This window comes from Rousettus aegyptiacus, unplaced genomic scaffold (assembly GCF_014176215.1).
Source record: "Rousettus aegyptiacus isolate mRouAeg1 unplaced genomic scaffold, mRouAeg1.p scaffold_m13_p_16, whole genome shotgun sequence".
Lineage (NCBI taxonomy): Eukaryota > Metazoa > Chordata > Mammalia > Chiroptera > Pteropodidae > Rousettus > Rousettus aegyptiacus.
In genome coordinates, this window is record NW_023416291.1 from 3,848,537 (window position 1) to 3,866,420 (window position 17,884).

The 17,884-nt window shown below is 38.4% G+C and overlaps 1 protein-coding gene and 1 long non-coding RNA gene across 4 annotated transcripts in view; one reads left to right on the forward strand and one right to left on the reverse strand.

Annotated features, from left to right (window-relative positions):
• Positions 1-17,884, forward strand: part of LOC107518505 — a 559,217-nt gene that overhangs the window by 335,816 nt on the left and 205,517 nt on the right. The window contains exons 9-10 of the long non-coding RNA XR_004954837.1: positions 7,210-7,398; positions 12,207-12,613. This is a non-coding gene — a long non-coding RNA (uncharacterized LOC107518505). The remainder of the gene's footprint in view (positions 1-7,209; positions 7,399-12,206; positions 12,614-17,884) is intronic.
• Positions 1-17,884, reverse strand: part of ANKRD50 (ankyrin repeat domain 50) — a 29,543-nt gene that overhangs the window by 8,565 nt on the left and 3,094 nt on the right. For all 3 annotated transcript variants that reach the window (XM_016160225.2, XM_016160224.2, XM_036233476.1), the window contains one exon: positions 5,455-5,684. In XM_016160225.2, coding sequence (XP_016015711.1) covers positions 5,455-5,684 — 230 coding nt within the window. The remainder of the gene's footprint in view (positions 1-5,454; positions 5,685-17,884) is intronic.

The window sequence follows — 17,884 nt, forward strand, 5'->3', positions numbered from 1 at the left end:
TAAAATAAATGTCAGACTGTCGAAAAATAGCAACTTAGTCAAATTATGCTAACAAAACTTTGGCACTGAGAAAATAAAGCAACTTAGTAAATTTCAAACCAACATATAAACATTCTATTTACAGTTATGTGAAAGTCGCTTTAAAGTTCTTTAAAAGGAACTGTAATTTCATATGCAGAAGGGAGATGATATCCTGAATTATAGACATAAATTTATTAGACAAGTGTGTATTCATCTTACAGAAGAAAAAACTGCAGAGTGAATGAACTCCCTTAAGAGATATAAATGTAGAAACTTACCAACAATTCGTGATGGTCAATTAATGCTGAGTAAAATACTCTTTTATGCAACTTAATAAAGTGTGTGTGTGTGTGTGTGTGTGTGTGTGTGTGTGTGTGTATCATTTACTATATGTCAGGTACTATGAGAATTTTATGATGAGAAGTCAGGAATTTTGACCACTGGATAATGTGATCAGATTTGCATCTTGAAAGACTATTCTAACATCACTAAAGAGGATGAGCTGGAGTGAGTCAAAACAGGCAACCTTTTAAAGAGGCTGTGAACAAGTGTAGATAAGAATCACTTAGGGCCAGAACAACAGCAGCAGCAAAGACAAAAATAAAATATGAATTTGGGAATTATTGGTAAGAGTTAGATTGCACAGAAATCAGCAAGTTTGGAGAGAGAAAGAGAAGATGAGTAGGAATTGACACTAATTTCTGGCTTGATGGAACAGGATGGAAAAAGAGATCACTGAAGGATAAGCAACAGGTTCGGAGAAAGATGGTGAATTCAGTTTTGTAATACTAAGCTTGAAGTACTTATATGAAATGGATAAATTTACTGAAAACACAATCTGCTAAGAATGACACATGAAGAGGAAACAAATTTGAATAGCTCTAAATCTATAAAAATGGAATCTTAATTGCATACATACATACAATTATTAATCATACATATAACAGATCATTTCCAACAGAATTAATTTAAAAAGATAAATATTAATTATGAAAAAGGACACTCTTGATCTAAGGAAAGTTTAAAATTATAACAATCTACATTTACAAATGACATGAGGTAACTTGCCTCCAAATCTTTTTCTGTGTGTTCATTTGCTCTTGGCTTTTTAAATGGATAAAAACATTTTAAGTTGGAAAACACCTGGCAATTTTGCTAATAAAGAACCTTTTAAAAAATAATATATTATGCTATACAGTATTTTAAAGTTTCCAGAGTGATCTTATAGACATTGATTGATTTACATGAAAGATCATATTACCTCTTATGAATAAATATCTACCCTTAACGAAAACATCACAATTGACACTTGAGATACTTAGAACAGACTCGAGGCTAAACCTCCAAAGTAAGGCTCAGTTCCTGAGAATAAAATAAAAGAGATCAACAATTTTTGAGAGTCAACTAGTTTTAAAGTAGCGCTCCAAGTACTTATCTCACCCAGCTTCTGTTTTTGGGCGAGCCTGTGAGAGAAGTCTCCCTGCTATAAAAATGAAGAAGCTAGAGCTTGGAAAGGCCCAGTTAACAGCCGGAAGTAGTGCCACTGTACACCACAGATCCAGGGTTCTGACTGTTTGACTTTGCAGCTTGCTCTTTTCATTAAGATGGGGAAGGGCATAGAAAGTCGTGAAAGAAAATGCAAGTCCCTGGCAGGGGAGTGAAGGGTAGAGACACAGGACCTGTTCTAAAAGAAAGCAGAAAATTTCCTAAAGTATAGATACAGAATGTCTGCAATTAAAAGAATAAAGCTCTTCCCAATCCGAATATATTTACTAATATGGATTTACATAGAATCAATTATTGTGTTCATCATTAATTATAGTTATCTGTTCATTAATTCAGAGCTCATATGTTAATCAACAATTTGAATATCTTGAGTGAACGTTACTAAAAATAACTTTTTACACTGCAACTTCTGACCATTACACATGTAATTCCTTTATGAACATGCAAAATTTAGTACACTGCTGTCAGAACACTTTAAAATTTTTCATAAGGCTGAAAAGTGCTCAGATTTGTACGATACAAGAAACATCGTCAACTAATGATAGAAGGATTCAATAAATAGTGCTGAAAATAAATTGGTGGTTCGGTAAAATATCCTAGTAAAGGTAATACATATAAAAGACTTCAAAAAGTTTACTGTAGACGTCCAGTGCATAGTACCGAACTCTTTATGCACTGTTTTTTCCTACAGAGACGTGCCTATGGGAAAGTTTAATTTCTAAATTAGGTACAGAAATATTATCAATAATAACTAATAAAACAGACCAAGTATAAAAATATGCCGAAATTAAAGTTAGGGGAATGTGGTCTCTATCTCGAAATGTCTTCCTGTGCCACACTCACCCTTCTTGCGACACTGAGGTGACACAGTGCCTGCGAGATGAGACGGCATGAGGTCAGATGACGCGGGCACTGAGGTGCAGCCTTAGGCGACCTGCCGTAGGGTGGCCTGCACGCAAGCACTGCAGTACAGTGACAGGCGGCCTGCCAGCCCAGGGCTACTGCGTGGCTCATGGGCAGGTAGTGTGTACGCTGGGTGCGCTGCACAAAGGGATGGTCCACATCCCGGGCAGAAAGGTGCGGGATGGAGGGAGAATTCATCACGCTACTTAGAATGGAGCACAATTCAAAACCTATGAATTGTTTATATCTGGAATTTTCCATTCAATATTTTCAGACCATGGGTAACTGAAGCTGCAGAAAAGTGAAAGGGAAACCTACTGTATTACAATTTTAAAGGCTTAAGAAAATAGTTGCAAAAAAATTAAAAAAAATATGAAATAAAAGCCCTCTTAATAATATGAAAGTGAAAAAAAATCAATATGAATATCACTGACTTCCTGAAGTAAACATATGTAAAAGTGAGCAAGCATTAATTCACAGGGAAAAAAAAAAAAGACAAACTGATAAAATAAACATAAGGGGGAAAGAATTCACTACTAAACAAGAAGTGCAAATAAAATGATACCACCTTTCACATACTAAATTTGCAAATATTAAAAAAGATATAATTCAATACCATGGAGGTTCAGAGAAATCAACACTCTTGGGTAGGAATATAATATGTACCTTTCTAGAAAGCAATTTGACAATATACATTAATGACTTTAGAAATAGTCTATCTAATCAACAAAGATGTAGTCAAATGGTTATATATATAGATAGCCTAGAATTTTTAATAATAGACATTTTAGGAGAAGGAGCAGGGTCAAAGAATCTGAATGTAATCCAGTTCCTGCTGATTCCTTACTAGTTCATTGCTTTTTCTGCCAAGATACGGTTCAGAGAAAATACAAATTCATTTATTTGCAAATAACTAAATAATAGCTTTGTCCCAAACTCTGTTCTGAATACTAGGGGGAGAGAGCAGTGGACAGGACAAGCAAACTCCCTGTTCTTGTGGGGGCTATGTCCTAGTGGAGGGGACAGACAATTAAGTAAAAATATAAACCAATTTTAAACAGTAATTTGGCATGAAGAAAATAAAACTATATATATATGTATATATATGTATATATCATGTGATTAAATATCTGGAGAGGTAAAAGCAGAAGTGGAATAGGAAAATCGTAGTTAGAAGCAGCTTGTGTGAAACTGACATTTGAGCAGGTATCTAAGACAATAAGAAGTTCGGGGAAGAACAATCCAGTCAGAAGAAGGGAACATCACACACAAGAAACTAAAGCAGAAAAGAAGCAGACCTGAAAATAACAAATGTTAACTGATGAGAATGTAGGGAAAAGGGAAATCCCATATGTTGTTGGTAGGAGTATAAATTATTTCAAGCACACTAGATAGCAATTTGGCAAAATTAACTAAAGTTCAAAATATACACTATAACCCAGCAATTCCATGTCTAGGTTTGTAATGTAAACCATTAGCATACATGCATAAGAAGATGTGCACGAGGGTGTTCATAAAGTATTTTTTAAAAAAAAAAATAGTGAAAAACTAAAACAGTCTAAATTTCCATAGAATAGGATAATGGGGGAAAAAACTGGAGCTTTTTTCATGGGAAGGAATAGTATACAGCAGTTAAAACCAATGAATTGTATTTATAAGCAGTAATGGGAACAGGGCTCCGAAATAATGTTTTCTATGAGGAAGGGTTATAATGATAAGAATAAGAATAGCAGCGATACATCTATGACACACTCACAATGTACTGGGTATTTAACCTCACAAAAATCCTCTGAGGAAAGTAATATGCAAGTACAATCCCCATTTTATAAATGAGGAAACTAAGGCATTGGCAGTTACATGTAAGCTGCTTAAGGTCACAGCACACGGCTAAGAGGTACATGCATGTTTCACTAATTTAAACTACAAAAATTACACAGAATATAAACATGAGTTGAAAGGATACAAAGTCAACTGCTGACGCTGGCTGCCCCGAAGGAAGGAGAGAAGGGACTAGAGAGGACTTAGACCAAACGGGGCTCCAGCTTCGTCGAGCCTGACATATTGAGTATTACAGAAGGGTTAGCTGTTGTCACGTTTATCCCCAAACTTTATCAACTGCATTTTCATCAAAAGCAACAGAAAAGAAATACTATACATGGAAACTAAAAGAGCTGCCATTAGTAGCTAAGAAATCTAAGAGACACCGTGACAGAGGGAGTAAAGCTGATGACAGGAAATCATTTTAACGAAGTAATAAGGTCTCGCCATACTGTAAATGTGCAGAACTACTTAAAAGCAAGATGGCTACTTAACCAATAACTTAATTATTTTCTCTCCAATTACACTTAAGTCCCGTGAGTGGTCCTTGTTTTACACTCTTTATTTTCCAAAGCGCAAAGAATGCTTTATATAATCTAACAGGAGTAAACTCAACTTTATTGTGGTAGTAAGAAAAGTAAAACAAGTCAGAAAAAAAAATGAAAAAAAAATTGATCATGTACTTTTTAAACATTCTATAGATTGTTCATTCACACATCAGAAAGGGTTTTTTTAAAAAGGATATATTTCAAGAGGTATCCCAATAGGCTGCTGACTCTGCCTCTCCTCTCACACCAGGAAAAGAATCTCGGTACTTGCCACTGATTTTTTTAAAAAGGCATATTCCCTACTCTCAGGAGGCTCAATCTAGCTAAAAGAGAGATCATAAACCTATAGTTACACAAGAGCGTAACAGAGGCAGCCCTACAGATAGATATACGGCAGCTAATATGGCATGAAATCCTCCCAACCTTTATTAAGGAAGTTAGGAGAAGAACCTTGAAAAAGGTGTAATAATAGTAAAGGATCTGAAAACACTATGGATTATTTTTAATACAACTTTAAAAAAGCATGGTTGAGAAGAGCTAATAGAAAGAGCAGAGAGAGAGCAAGGAGATTTTCAAAGGCATACTCTCTTCTAAGAAAGAAACACACATGCTCGTCCAAGGAAAACCTTTGCAGATGGTAGGAAGTTATCATGCTTACCGGTAAACATTTTAGTGACAGCCTTACTCTGTTTTCGAGCAGAACAGAGAAGCAATAGCCATGGTGGAAAGAACTCATGGTGACCAGCTAAGAGCTCTGCCACAGTCCCAGATAAGCTGGTGGACGTCTGTTCACCTTCAGTGACGTTACAGCCTTCGTCAACAGAATCCACAAGCAGATACAGGCTTTGCTGGGGAGGCTTCATTCCCAAAAGAGGGAGCAGAACGCACCTGTAAGACACAGCCACACAAGCAGCGTGAGTGTTGCTGGCTGTGATGCTAATTTCGGCACTCGACCGCTAGCATTACTAGCTGTAAATACGTTTTAAGAAATGAATGAAGTTTTCAGAATAAAGATATTGTACAGGTTACAATTCCTTACTTTAAGGAGAACGCTGGTCCAAAAACAGTTCACATTTCCGATAACATTTCCCACAATAAAGTGTGTGAGAGAGATTTGGCGTAATTAAGGGGGCAGTAGGAACTTGAGGAAACCAGCTTTCAATATTCTGTTCCTAACTTTTTGAATTGATAAAAAGCTCGCATTGTCTTTTACCATCATTTCTCTTATAGACTGACTGCACTGCCCAGCCTGTTACACAAATATTTGGAAAGACTGTTCAGATATAAACTATAGTGGAGATCTCGTTAGATATATTTTCAAATTTCAATGTAAGGTATAAATTATTGGGTTTAATTCACTGAATATATTTTCTACGCATATAATTTATATTACAGCCAACTACAACTTTTCATAACCAAAACAATGCTGTCATTTTCAATATTTACTGAATGCGCACCATGTGCCAAATAAGGTGCTGAAAGATACAGCAGTGGTGAGGACATAATCCATCCAGTGATGAGTACCGGGAACTTACAGATAGTCATCTTAATCTTCCAATGCTGCAGCAACCAAGACCCAGTCAATCACTGTCTTATTGATATTTATAAAATCTCTCAAGCCCACCTCACCTGTAACATCCTCATCTAGTCCAAGCTCCCATCCTCTTTCACCTGGGCCACCGCAACACCTGCTTCCCAGCGCTCCCCTCCAGAGCTCCTACTGCAGCCAGGGTACCCTTTCCAAACTGTCGCTCCAGCCACAGCGGCTTTCATCAGATGCAGATGTACCAGGGCCTTTTCATTTACAGCCTCCTCTGCCTGGTAGTGCTTCCCTTCTCTCATCATGTAATTAACTCATTAGGGAAATGCAAATTAAAACCACAGGAAGAGACCACTAGACACCTATTGAGCCTGCCGAAGTAAATGAAACGTGGAACAGCGAGCGCTGGCCCTGGCGGCCAGCGGCAACGCGGCCAGTTTCCCAGTGGCACAGCCGCTCGGGAAAAGCCTGGTGCTCTCCAGCGTGCACCTGCGCCACGCCATGCCCAGCAGCCCCCCTCCCAGGGATCCACCCTGCAGCCTGAAACTGGCCGCTCCAGAGTCTACGCGGATGTTTACAGCGATTTTACTCAAACCTTCCACGCGACGGCGATCGGAATTCCTGTTCCCACCTACGAGGAAGCAGTGTTTTAATGAGACTTGCTTTGCTTCTGGCAGATAGTAATATGAACCAGAATTCTCGAGTACTAAACACTCAAAATCAGACACCAAAGTACAGGTTGGAAAATGAACCGCTAGATATGTTAAAGCAGTTCAGCTTTCTGATGGCAGAGGATTAGCTAGCAGGATATAATAATGCATTCGTCTTCTAAACCAAATATATGTATAAGTATGTTAATTTAATTTTCTCTAGGAGACCAGATATTTAAAATGTAAAACTACGAAATAAACACACTCATCCTAACATTTACTGACGGCTCAGTGAGCATGAAGCACTACACTATGTAATCTCTGTGGACTTCACCTGTTTACCCCTCACATCAAGCCCGTCACGTGGATACTATTATTTCCATTTCACAGATGAAGAAACAAAGGTATAGAGGTAAGTAGCTTGCAAAGTGAAAGGAGCAGTAAGTGCCGGAGTGGAAACAGAATTGCATGTTTCAAAGTTTCTCTTCTTAATTATTATGCTAAACTGCGCTTGAAAATATCAAAAAGTTATATATGATATATTTAAACAAGAAAGTTCTTGGAACCACCTGACTAAACCAGGCAAGTGGCTAACTGTTTAGCATTTAAATTATCCAAAAACATTTTCATGGAAGAAACAAAATTCTATATTTAAAGTCTCCTAACTCAATGTGCTACTTTTCAAATTTTACTTTTATGCAAATATTAAATATTCATGTTTGTCTGCTACAAGTCCTGTGCTAAAAGTCACGTCTCAATACTGAAATTCCAGGAAATTACTATATGATAGGTGTTCCTAATAATACTGCTGAAATTATTATACAATTTATGTCAGGAGTTAAATTATTTATGGGTCCTCAATTCACTAGATTGGGACCTGTAGTTGATTTTCTGTGATATATCACTATTTCTTTTCAATATATAAAGGTTGCTCCTATGTGTTTCACTTTATTCAGTTTACCCTGTTTATACCACGCTAGACACAGCAGAATTATGGATGGTTACTGACCAAAAAAACACTCTCAGAATTATATCCTTTTCATTTTAAGTATCTATTTTTTTCTACACTCATTGTCACCTACCTGGATATTTAAAGAACTTTTAGAATTAAATTATACCTATCATTACCAGATTACTCATTTTGAATTCTGGAGGTTGAAATCTTACTACTATCTGGTAGAAATTTAACATCAAAATAACCACAAACATAACTTTTGTTTCTATGAGTTTGTGTTTGTTTTAGATTCCACATATACATGGTAACACACAGTATTTGTTTCTCTGTCTGACTTCACTTAGCATAATACCCTCTAGGTCCGTACATGTCACAAATGGCAGGATTGCCTTCTGTTTCATGGCTGAATAGTATTCCGTTGTATATACATACCACAATTTCTTTATCCATTCATCTTTCTATGGATACTTAGGTTGTTTCCCTATTTTCTTTTCCTAGGAACAAAATTACCTATCCAATAAATTAAAGCACATGGGATAGGGTTAAAAAAAAATCACTATCTTCAATCAGGAATCAAATATTACGTATTCATTTTTTATAATCGAGTTAAGTATACTTTATAATTAAAATCAGGTCAGAAGTTTGTAGGCTACAGTTTCCCTGCTTTTATGAACTGTTTCCCTTATGCTAAAACATAGTTGAGAAAGACGGAATAAGAAAACAAAAAGGAAAAAAGAAAACTATGAGCAATCAAAAATAAAATAAACATTTCAAAGTATACAAACAGAAATGAAGCATAATACTGTGAGTGAGCCCAAAACTCTAGTTAGCCAACAAAGCAGGCAGCAGCAGCCTGGAGCTTAGCGGGTGGACCAGAAGGGACCGCGAGTTCTCCGCCTCCAGCAACAGGACTCACACTGCTTTAAACTCAGGCTGGGGCAGAGGCTCGCCCCATTAGATACTGAAAGGAAGAAACAAAAAACACTGTCAGCCGCCACCTAAGGCTGTGGCTTTTTAGAAGCATAGGGGAGAACACAAAGCCAGCCCAAATGGGGACAATATTTGAACCTAAAAAGATCATGGCTCGGTGACAATCTACAAAACTGCTCACATCACTTTGGAGTAGGAGCTTCCATCTTAGTTATTAGCACTCATTTGAGAACACACGGAGTGTGAGGAGTGGTGGAGGGAATCGGCAGCAATCGGAGCGGGGAGAGCAAAGGGGTCGAGATGGTGATGGCGGTGGGGGGATCCAGAAAGGGGAGTGAGGAAAACATTACACAGCTCACAGGGCTCAAAACGAAAGCAGCAATCTCAGCAATCAGAATGCGTTCATATCTAGATGACAGCAACTTATCAAGCCGGGCAGAGAATTTAAAGAAAATGTATTTGTGATGTTCGGAGGCATAAAAGAGGGTGTAAAATTCATTTTAAAAAAAGTTATTCAATAAGCAAAAGCACAGATCATATAAAAAAGCATGAACAAGAGAAGTCTTCCTCATCGGGACTTCCACTGCCAGATGAAAGGTAGCAGGTGGCAGCGGCCCGAACTCCCACTGCAGCCACTAGAAAAAAGATAGATAAATTATAAAATTTATATTTTTAATGACATGAGAGGGCTGATGAATGAAGCACGAGAACAAGATGAATTAAAACTCCAGAGGATGGACATTCTTCTAAAATAAGCAAAAACAATAACAAAAACAAAAAAAACCCTGCTGACTTCTCAGGGGTCCTTTGCTTATTTGGGAGGCATATACCTATATACTGGTTTTGGGTATGGAGTCCCAAACAGGAGCCTGAGTTTCCCTAAACTACATTTGCTAAATTCTAGGCTTTGCTTTAAAAAAGCTGGGCAACTAGGCCAAGTGAGTCTAACATCCAGCGTGGAGTCTCCCACAGTCTGTATGTCGGAGACAAGATTCTGCCGAAGAGAGGGTGTTTACTTCAAATACAGAACCCATCACTTTCAAGGCATTTTTTAGAATCGGGAGCTCTAAAGGGCAGGGTATAAAGACCTAGACATAGCATTTGTTGGGGAAGAAACAAATTTTCAACAGTCTTTTTAAACTCTCAATTAAATGGTCAGAAGAACCAGCCCAAAATAAGAGGAACAAGCCAGCAGTGCCACTGAGACTGCAAAGGAGCCGCGGGCCCAGCTTGATCCTCGACTGCCTCGGCCCCTCACCCGATCTGCTCCACCCAGGAAAGAAAAACTCTCACGAAAGGCATTCTCTGGAACTCTGCAATCATTTGCACACTGTCTAACACACAGTAAAAAATTATTAGACAGAAGAAGGGCACAGAAAAAAATCACATTACCAACTTCTCACCATCTCCACCACCTGGCTTCACCCAAGGCCACGCACAGTGCTACTCAGAGCATGCTGCAGACCGGTGCTGGCCACACAGGTGTGGTCTCGGGTCCCCGAGCCTCCCACACTCTGGACCCATTCAGGGCCACAATAAAACCCAGAAGTTATTTGTCTTGTTTTTACTCTTGTTCTCTCTCAAGAATATAGTGGAGTTTTCTAGAGGCTATATGTAGAAGTGGATATGATAATCCAGCTGCCTTTTATTAAACCTAATATTAAAAAGTTTTGAAAAAATGTAAAACAATGTCACTCTTTTAAGTATTTTGTGTGTGTGTGTCTTGGACAATATAGCGATTTCATTAAAATGTTATGTCAAAATGTAATAATTTATTAAATAATATATATTTTGTAAGTTTATCAGTTTAAATTTTAAGCAACTAAATATCAATAGACATAATTCATATAAACAAGTTCTTTGAGGTCCTAAATAATTTTTAAGAGTGTAAATGGGACCTAGAATAAAAAAAAAAATTGAGAACTGCTATCATGGAATAAAAAATGTACTGAATTAGAGCCCATCACAAGCATGTGTGTAAACATACAGATTTCCCTATGAGTCCAGCTGCGTACACTAGTCAAATAACACAGATGTAAATTCACAGGAGGGCCCACGAATGGGGTGTGAGTAGATCAGAATCAGAAGAGATACGTAGGGGGCTTCCAATGTGGATTACTGTTCTTTAAAATAAAAATGGAAAATGCAGATTTAAAGCAAATATGGTAAAATGGGTAGCGACATACATATTTGTTTTCCTATTTTTTTTATTTTCCTGAATAACCGAAACGCTCTGGGGGTGGGAGAAAGCCATCATATCCTCCACACATTTTTTTCAACGACCATTTGTTCCCCTTTGGTGCCATTGGTTTTTCTCTTTCAATTCCTGTGAAGTCCATGGGTTTGCAAAATGCTTCTCTCTCTAAAGTAGCAATTTACCAAACATATTAACTGAGATTTAAACCACAAAAGTTTTTTCTCCTTTCTACGTGAAAATGAATTTTAACTGATGATAAAATACAAATTATCAATGTGACAGTGTTTTAAATTAAAATGTAGTTATCCATTAATTCAAGAAATCATTACTGAGTTTCTACTATATTCTAAGCCCTGGAGATAAAAAGCACACAGGACAGGCAAGTGCTCTGCTCACTCCAGTAAGTAGGCAGGAAGTCAAAGTAAACGAATACAGAAAGTGCTTCCAGATCATGAAAGACACTGAACGTTAAGAAGTAAAAAAAAAAGAAAAAACCAAAGTAATGATGTGGCTTAAGAAAATGACCAGGTAGGGAGACTTCTAAAGACTCAGTGGACAAGGGGGGTTCTCTGAGGTGATACTAAAGCTTGCACACCTAAGTGCTACCAGAGCAAGTCGCCATACAAAAAGCTACTGGCCAGAACTTGACCATTTTCTAAATATAAGAAGTGTGGGTGAGGAGCAGTGAACCAGGATGAAAGCGGTCGGAGCTGAGGCCAAAGGTCAGGCAAGGGCTGGGCAAGGTGAAGCTTAGATTCCATTCTAGCTAGTGGGAAGCCAGGAGCAGGTTTTAAGCTTGGGTAACATCATGATCTGATACTCTAACTGCTTGGTGAAAAGGGACAAAAGCAACAACAAGACCAGTTAGGAGGCTACTAGGGGAGTCTGGGCAAGAGAACGGGGAGCAGCAGCACTGCAGATGGGGAACGCGGAGGGGTTCGCTTCGTCTTGGAGACTGATGGATCAGTGTAAGGCATAAGTGGAACGATTTCCTATTTGGAAAATTATTTCTTTAGTGTTTGTGTCGTTAGCTATTTTCACAAAAGTAGCGTATCTCAAACCATCCCAAAACCCGGTGGCTGAAAATGGCAATCATTTATGCTTTGTCCTGTGTATTTGTGTCTGCTCGTGACTCTAGGGTTGGAGTCTTGCCGCAGGCTGGGTCTGTTCTGCTCCACGCCTGTCATCCTCCTCGGACCAACAGGCCAGCCAGAACATGTCCTTCTCATGGCGATGGAGACGCGAAGAGGACAAGTCCAACCCTTCGTGGGCATTTTAAGCCTCTGTCTGGATCCTGCCTGCTAACATCCCCCTGGCCAAAGCACATCACAGAGCTGAGCCGAAAGCAAAAGGCAGAGGAGTCCACCTCTCCTCTAGTACGAGGACCAGCCACAGCATGCGGCAAAGGCTAAGGCGCACGCAGAGATGAAGACCGAAAGCAAATGAGTCAGCCTACCACAGTTTCCATGTGTTCAAGTCATGAGTCAGCTGTAGAAGGTCTCCAGTTTCTGGAAAGCTCCAAATCCTTTTTCAGGATAACCACAGGTAAGACATAATTAGTCCTTTTAATTAACACTTACTTTTATTAAGCAATTATGGGAACATTTCAAATTCTATTTTATTACCAATAACCATATTTCGCTTTACATGTGTATAGTAGGAAAAAACGATAAGGAATTTTTCTGAGACTGGGATAACATGAAAGAGAAAAACTGGTTGAAACTTAAGACAATTATAATGGTATTGGCAAAGACATCAGTAGATCAGCTGGAGAGTAAAGACAGGCCACCAATCAGAATACATTTCGAACATATTTTTTAAGGACAGAAAAATAAGTATTTACTCACTTCAAAAAATAAAATCATTTTAGTGTATAGAAACCATGTTACTTCCTAATTTTTTTTAAGAAAGCACAACTGCTAAAAAAGTATAGGGCTAAAAAACAAAGTAAAAAAAAATCTATAACATATATAACAAATAAAAGGCTATATCCTTACTATGTATATGAAGTTCTTACCAAACACTAATTTAATCATATCTCCTATCAACTTTTAATATCTATTAACTCTATGTTAATAGATATTAAAAAAAAATAAATGAGCTTAATATGCTTTGATGAAGTTTGGACACATGATATACACATTAGATGGAGCAGAACCAAACTATCGAGAGCTTTTAAAGCCAAGCAGAGAAATTTGAACTTGTGTAGATTATCAGAAGCTCAGAGGAATGACTTAATAGAGCACTGTTTTACTAGAGTTGATTGGCCAACTGTGACCAAACTGAATGAGAATATAGTGGGGGTAAAATTAAGTAGACTGACTAGGAGTAGATGAATAAAAATTCTAGATTAGTAAAAGAATTCAAGAAACATTCCAAGAAAAAGATTGAATACCTTAAACTAGAGTAACATAATAGACAATAGTCAAAGAAAACTCTAGAATCTAGCCTAGGGTCATGCTCCTCCACTTTCAGTGTGTACAGGATTCACTGTGGGAATCTGAGTGGCAGACTGGGACTCACAGCCTGAGGTTCTCCATTTCCAGCCGCCTCCCAAGCGCTGTCCATGCTGCCAATCTTAAGGTCACCTTTTTTAACTAAAAAAGATCTAGGAAATAAGAGTAATTATGGGACAACTGAGCTCATTAGTTTTCCCGTAATTGCAGATAATGAGCAAGTTTCGTATTATGTGCTTTTTTTTTTTATCATCCTTCGTCTTTCCTCCTTAGTATTTATCAAAGCTGCATTTTCACATTTACTTTTGTGATTATTTGTTAAATGTATTTTCCCCCGCTTAACTCAGTGTTCTGTTTGGCTCACCACTTTAGTCTTGTCATTTAGCACATATCTGGCACATAGTAGGCACTGAATATTTAAGAAATGAATGAATGAGTCAGTGGACAGAAATGCTGGCAGAGATGCTGGTTTGAAGATTGAAAAGTAAGTGAGGGAGAGTCCAGTAAAAAAGATATATATTGACCAGAGTGAAAATAAAGACTGTTAGTGTAGATTCAATTGCTATCATGTTTAGTTGTAAGCACTGGCAGCCATCTAAGTAAATACACTATAAGAAGGAGTAAGTATAAAGGGGGAGGATCTAAGTGAGCCTTGCTGGACAAACACCCAGACAGAACCTAGAGGAAAGGCCACCAAAGGATGTAGTTGCGATAGGGGATTCTGAAAGGAAGAAAGTACAAATGGGCGGGGGCGGGAATCCAAATACATCATCTAAGGCTAAAGATACGTTGACTAGTGAGTTCAGGCATGACAACACCTAAACGACTTTCTTTGAATATGTGTAGAGAGAAGTCACACTTTAGAAGGTTAGGAAGAAATGCGAGCGAGGGAAGAGCAGTAGTGCTTGCAGACGCAAATTTGAGATCATCCGAAGGCAAATTTAGAGGGAGATAAAAAATACGTAGTGCTTATTTTTCCAGAGGAATAGGAAACATGTTCATGTTTGAAAATGCTTCTAGGAGCCAGGCTGGCAAACATAAGCAAACGAAAGGGTCTTGGGAAAGAATAATGGGGTGGGGGGCAGGGCGAGGAGGGGGTGAATCCGGTTAGAGTGTGTAGCCCCATCTAAAGACAGCAGCTAGCCGAGCTCAACCAGACTGCTGCTTCAGAGCAATGAGAACAGAATGTTGTCAAAATATCCAATTTTTTTTCAAGAAAAAAACAAAAATCTGGATATGCCTGTGCAATTTCCTGAATGGGGTAAGAAAACATTCAACCTATAGGGCACCACTTTACTCTCTCTGGTCTAAGCAAGAAAATCTTGAGTTATCAAGAAGTATGTAAACAAAAGAATGGCCAAGCAGAACTAAGACTGTGGCGAATATTAAACAGTATAAAGATGGAGCGATACTTTATGCCATTGGCATGCAGAAGTGATTAAAGTTGAGGGCTGGTTCAGTGAATAAAGCGTACCAGGAACCAAGCGAGGCAGCAGCAGCGGCGCTTAGGGAGCGTAAGCGAGAAGGCCCATCTAGGGTAGAAAGACGAGATTGTAGGAAGGGAAAGTGGGAGGGCTTGAATGACCGGAGGCCCTTCCTAAAGTAAGTATGATATAGTTAAGAGTTGGAAACAACAGACATTTCAGTGAAAACTAACAATCTTAGACTAAAAGAAATGTAGAATTGTAATTATAAAAATGATATGTATTTATTTATTCAAAATGTGAGACACTTGCACAAGATCTTTTAATCTGACAAATATATCAGAATGCATAAACACAGTTACCTTAAATATATTAGTTATACAAGACAGATAAGGAAAGGGAATATTTTGCCTTGAAAATAAATACCCAACAACAGAGGGTACGAAGGAAGCAAACGTTCCAGTCCCATTCTGTTTTTTGTCTCTTTGTTGAGTTTGCCAAAAATACTTGGAGCCAGTTGAGACAGAAGATAGACATCTGGCCGCTTAAAACTCTCTGGAGCAGTGCCATATTCATATATGTGAGGAGCAGACGGCAGGTTAATAAATTAATAATCACTACAACAGTTCCATCCGCATTGAAAACTGACCTAAATGATACAACATTTCAGTTTCCTTCTTTATGCAGTAGTTTCAGATGTCCTTCAGTTAGGTTCAAACACATTCTAGACGGGCAAGTAGCATTATCCAGTCATTTAAATGATAATTTTTTAGCACTTACTATATGAAAAGTGATGTTCAAAGCACAATGGTAAATGTAAAAAATTAATCAGTCATGAATAATGTCATGAGAAGCCTAACAGAGGAGACAAGAAGATACATGCTTAACTACAAAAGAAGCCAAAATCTAAAAAGCGAAGAGTTGTAAATGTTTAAGCAGGAGATAAACAGAAAGAAGGTGATTCTGTCATTCAGGGATTCCCATACCACTTAAGAATCAAAGGTCAGAGTATGAACTTCCACATTCCAGACCCAACAAGCCACCGCCACCTTCACCATTAACACAACTTCTCTGTTAAGCACTCAAAGTTCAGAATCATTCATCCTTAATTCATCACAATTTCATTCCATTTACACTTAATTTGTGGTACCCCCGAAGATGTTTTAACCAACACTGTCAATATGACACAGTAGAAAGTACTTTTTACTCAACATAGGACAAACTGACATCACACATAGAAAACCCACACCTGGTCTTGCAGGTTGTTAAACAGAAATAAAAGTCAGGAACAAAGGCTGGTATCCCAGCTCCACATCCAAAGAGACCCTGGGGTTCAGGGACCATGACAGTAAGGTCTGGAAAACAGTATCTGGCGGAATGAAATACCCATCTTCAGTTGTGCTTCTAAACCCGTCACAGGACCCGAAGCCACTACCCTTCCCTCCGTCCCTCACCTGGAGCCCTCCCTGCTCCTTCTGGTGTAATTAGCTACCTTGATCTCTTGTCTTCCTCAAAATATTAACTCCTTGGAAACGATGCTCTTCTCACGGTGCAGGAAGTCAAGAGGACAGGAGTAGTTGACGTGCAGAGACTCGAAGTCTCGAAGAAGTAGAAGTTTACACTAAAGACCGCATCACCGATTCCACACACGACGCACGCTGAACCGTCCATCAAACCCGGCACCTCATACCTGTGCCACTGGCATCCCTTAAGCAGACTTCCTCACTGGCTTAAGTGAGATACAATAGTTTTACAAAAGACAATAGATTTGCCCTGGGTTACTGGATGACAACTACTCATGAAAAAGTGAGCAAGACCCTCATGCCTCTCAGACACATTCCTTTGGCCGACTTAATAACCCCTCCCATGTTTTAACTCAATACCGCTATTCATAACCCTCACTCCAGACTGCCTCTCGTTTCATATGCGAGCGATCTGGAAACCACACTCAAAGCACAACTGTGACCGCCACCCCCACCCCGTCTCCACAAACTCCTAAACACTCTTCTTCCCCTCAAGTCCTCCAAAAACTTTCTGTGATTACAAACCTGTACACACACATGCATTTCAAATCTCAGCTCTGCCACTTATACCACATGACCTTGACCAAGTCACTTGGGCTCTCTGTGCCTCAGCTTCCTCATCTATAAAATGGGACTAATAACAGTACTTACCTCATGGGACTTTTATGAAGACTGGATTTAATGCTGGTAAAAAAACTTGGAAGAGTAGCTGACACAAAGTACATGCTAATGGTTATTTTCAATATCACATCAAAATGCATAGATTTCATACCATTAGATCTGAGCACATCATAAGAATATCACTCTTTGTAGCAATTCAAATCCTGTTAAAACGACTCCTAGAGACACATTCACACAGAGACAGATACACGTACATGCTCTTCCCCCTCCCCTCTCCTCATCTCCCCTCCCCGCCTCTCCCCCGACACGCTAACCTGCAGTGAAGAGTATACCTGCATCTTTGAGAAACAGACTTTTGCCTGCTAAGAACTACTTAGTGTATAAGGGAAAACGTATATGGCAAAATGACTACTTAAAGCAGCAGTGACAGGCAATAGCAAGCACAGAATAACAATTTGCCTCCTTTTGCAATGAGCAGAGGGGCGATTTGCAAAAATGATTTTCAAGGAAGTATTTTTTTAAAAAAAGAAAAAAACACATTTTGAATCTAGAACTATTCTGAAAAGCAATTTAATCATTTCTTAGACCAATCCATTTACCATGGAAAAATGCTTAATTAAGGTTCGGAAAATCATTTTTTATATCACTCACTAAAAAAGTAATAAAATGATGCCAAATTTTCATTATTTTATACATATCGCATATTTCAAAACAGAGCACAACTTTTTGTTTATTTGATAGAGGAATAAATCCTAAAACACGTTAGGAGATTTTCTTCAAATTTTCAATAGC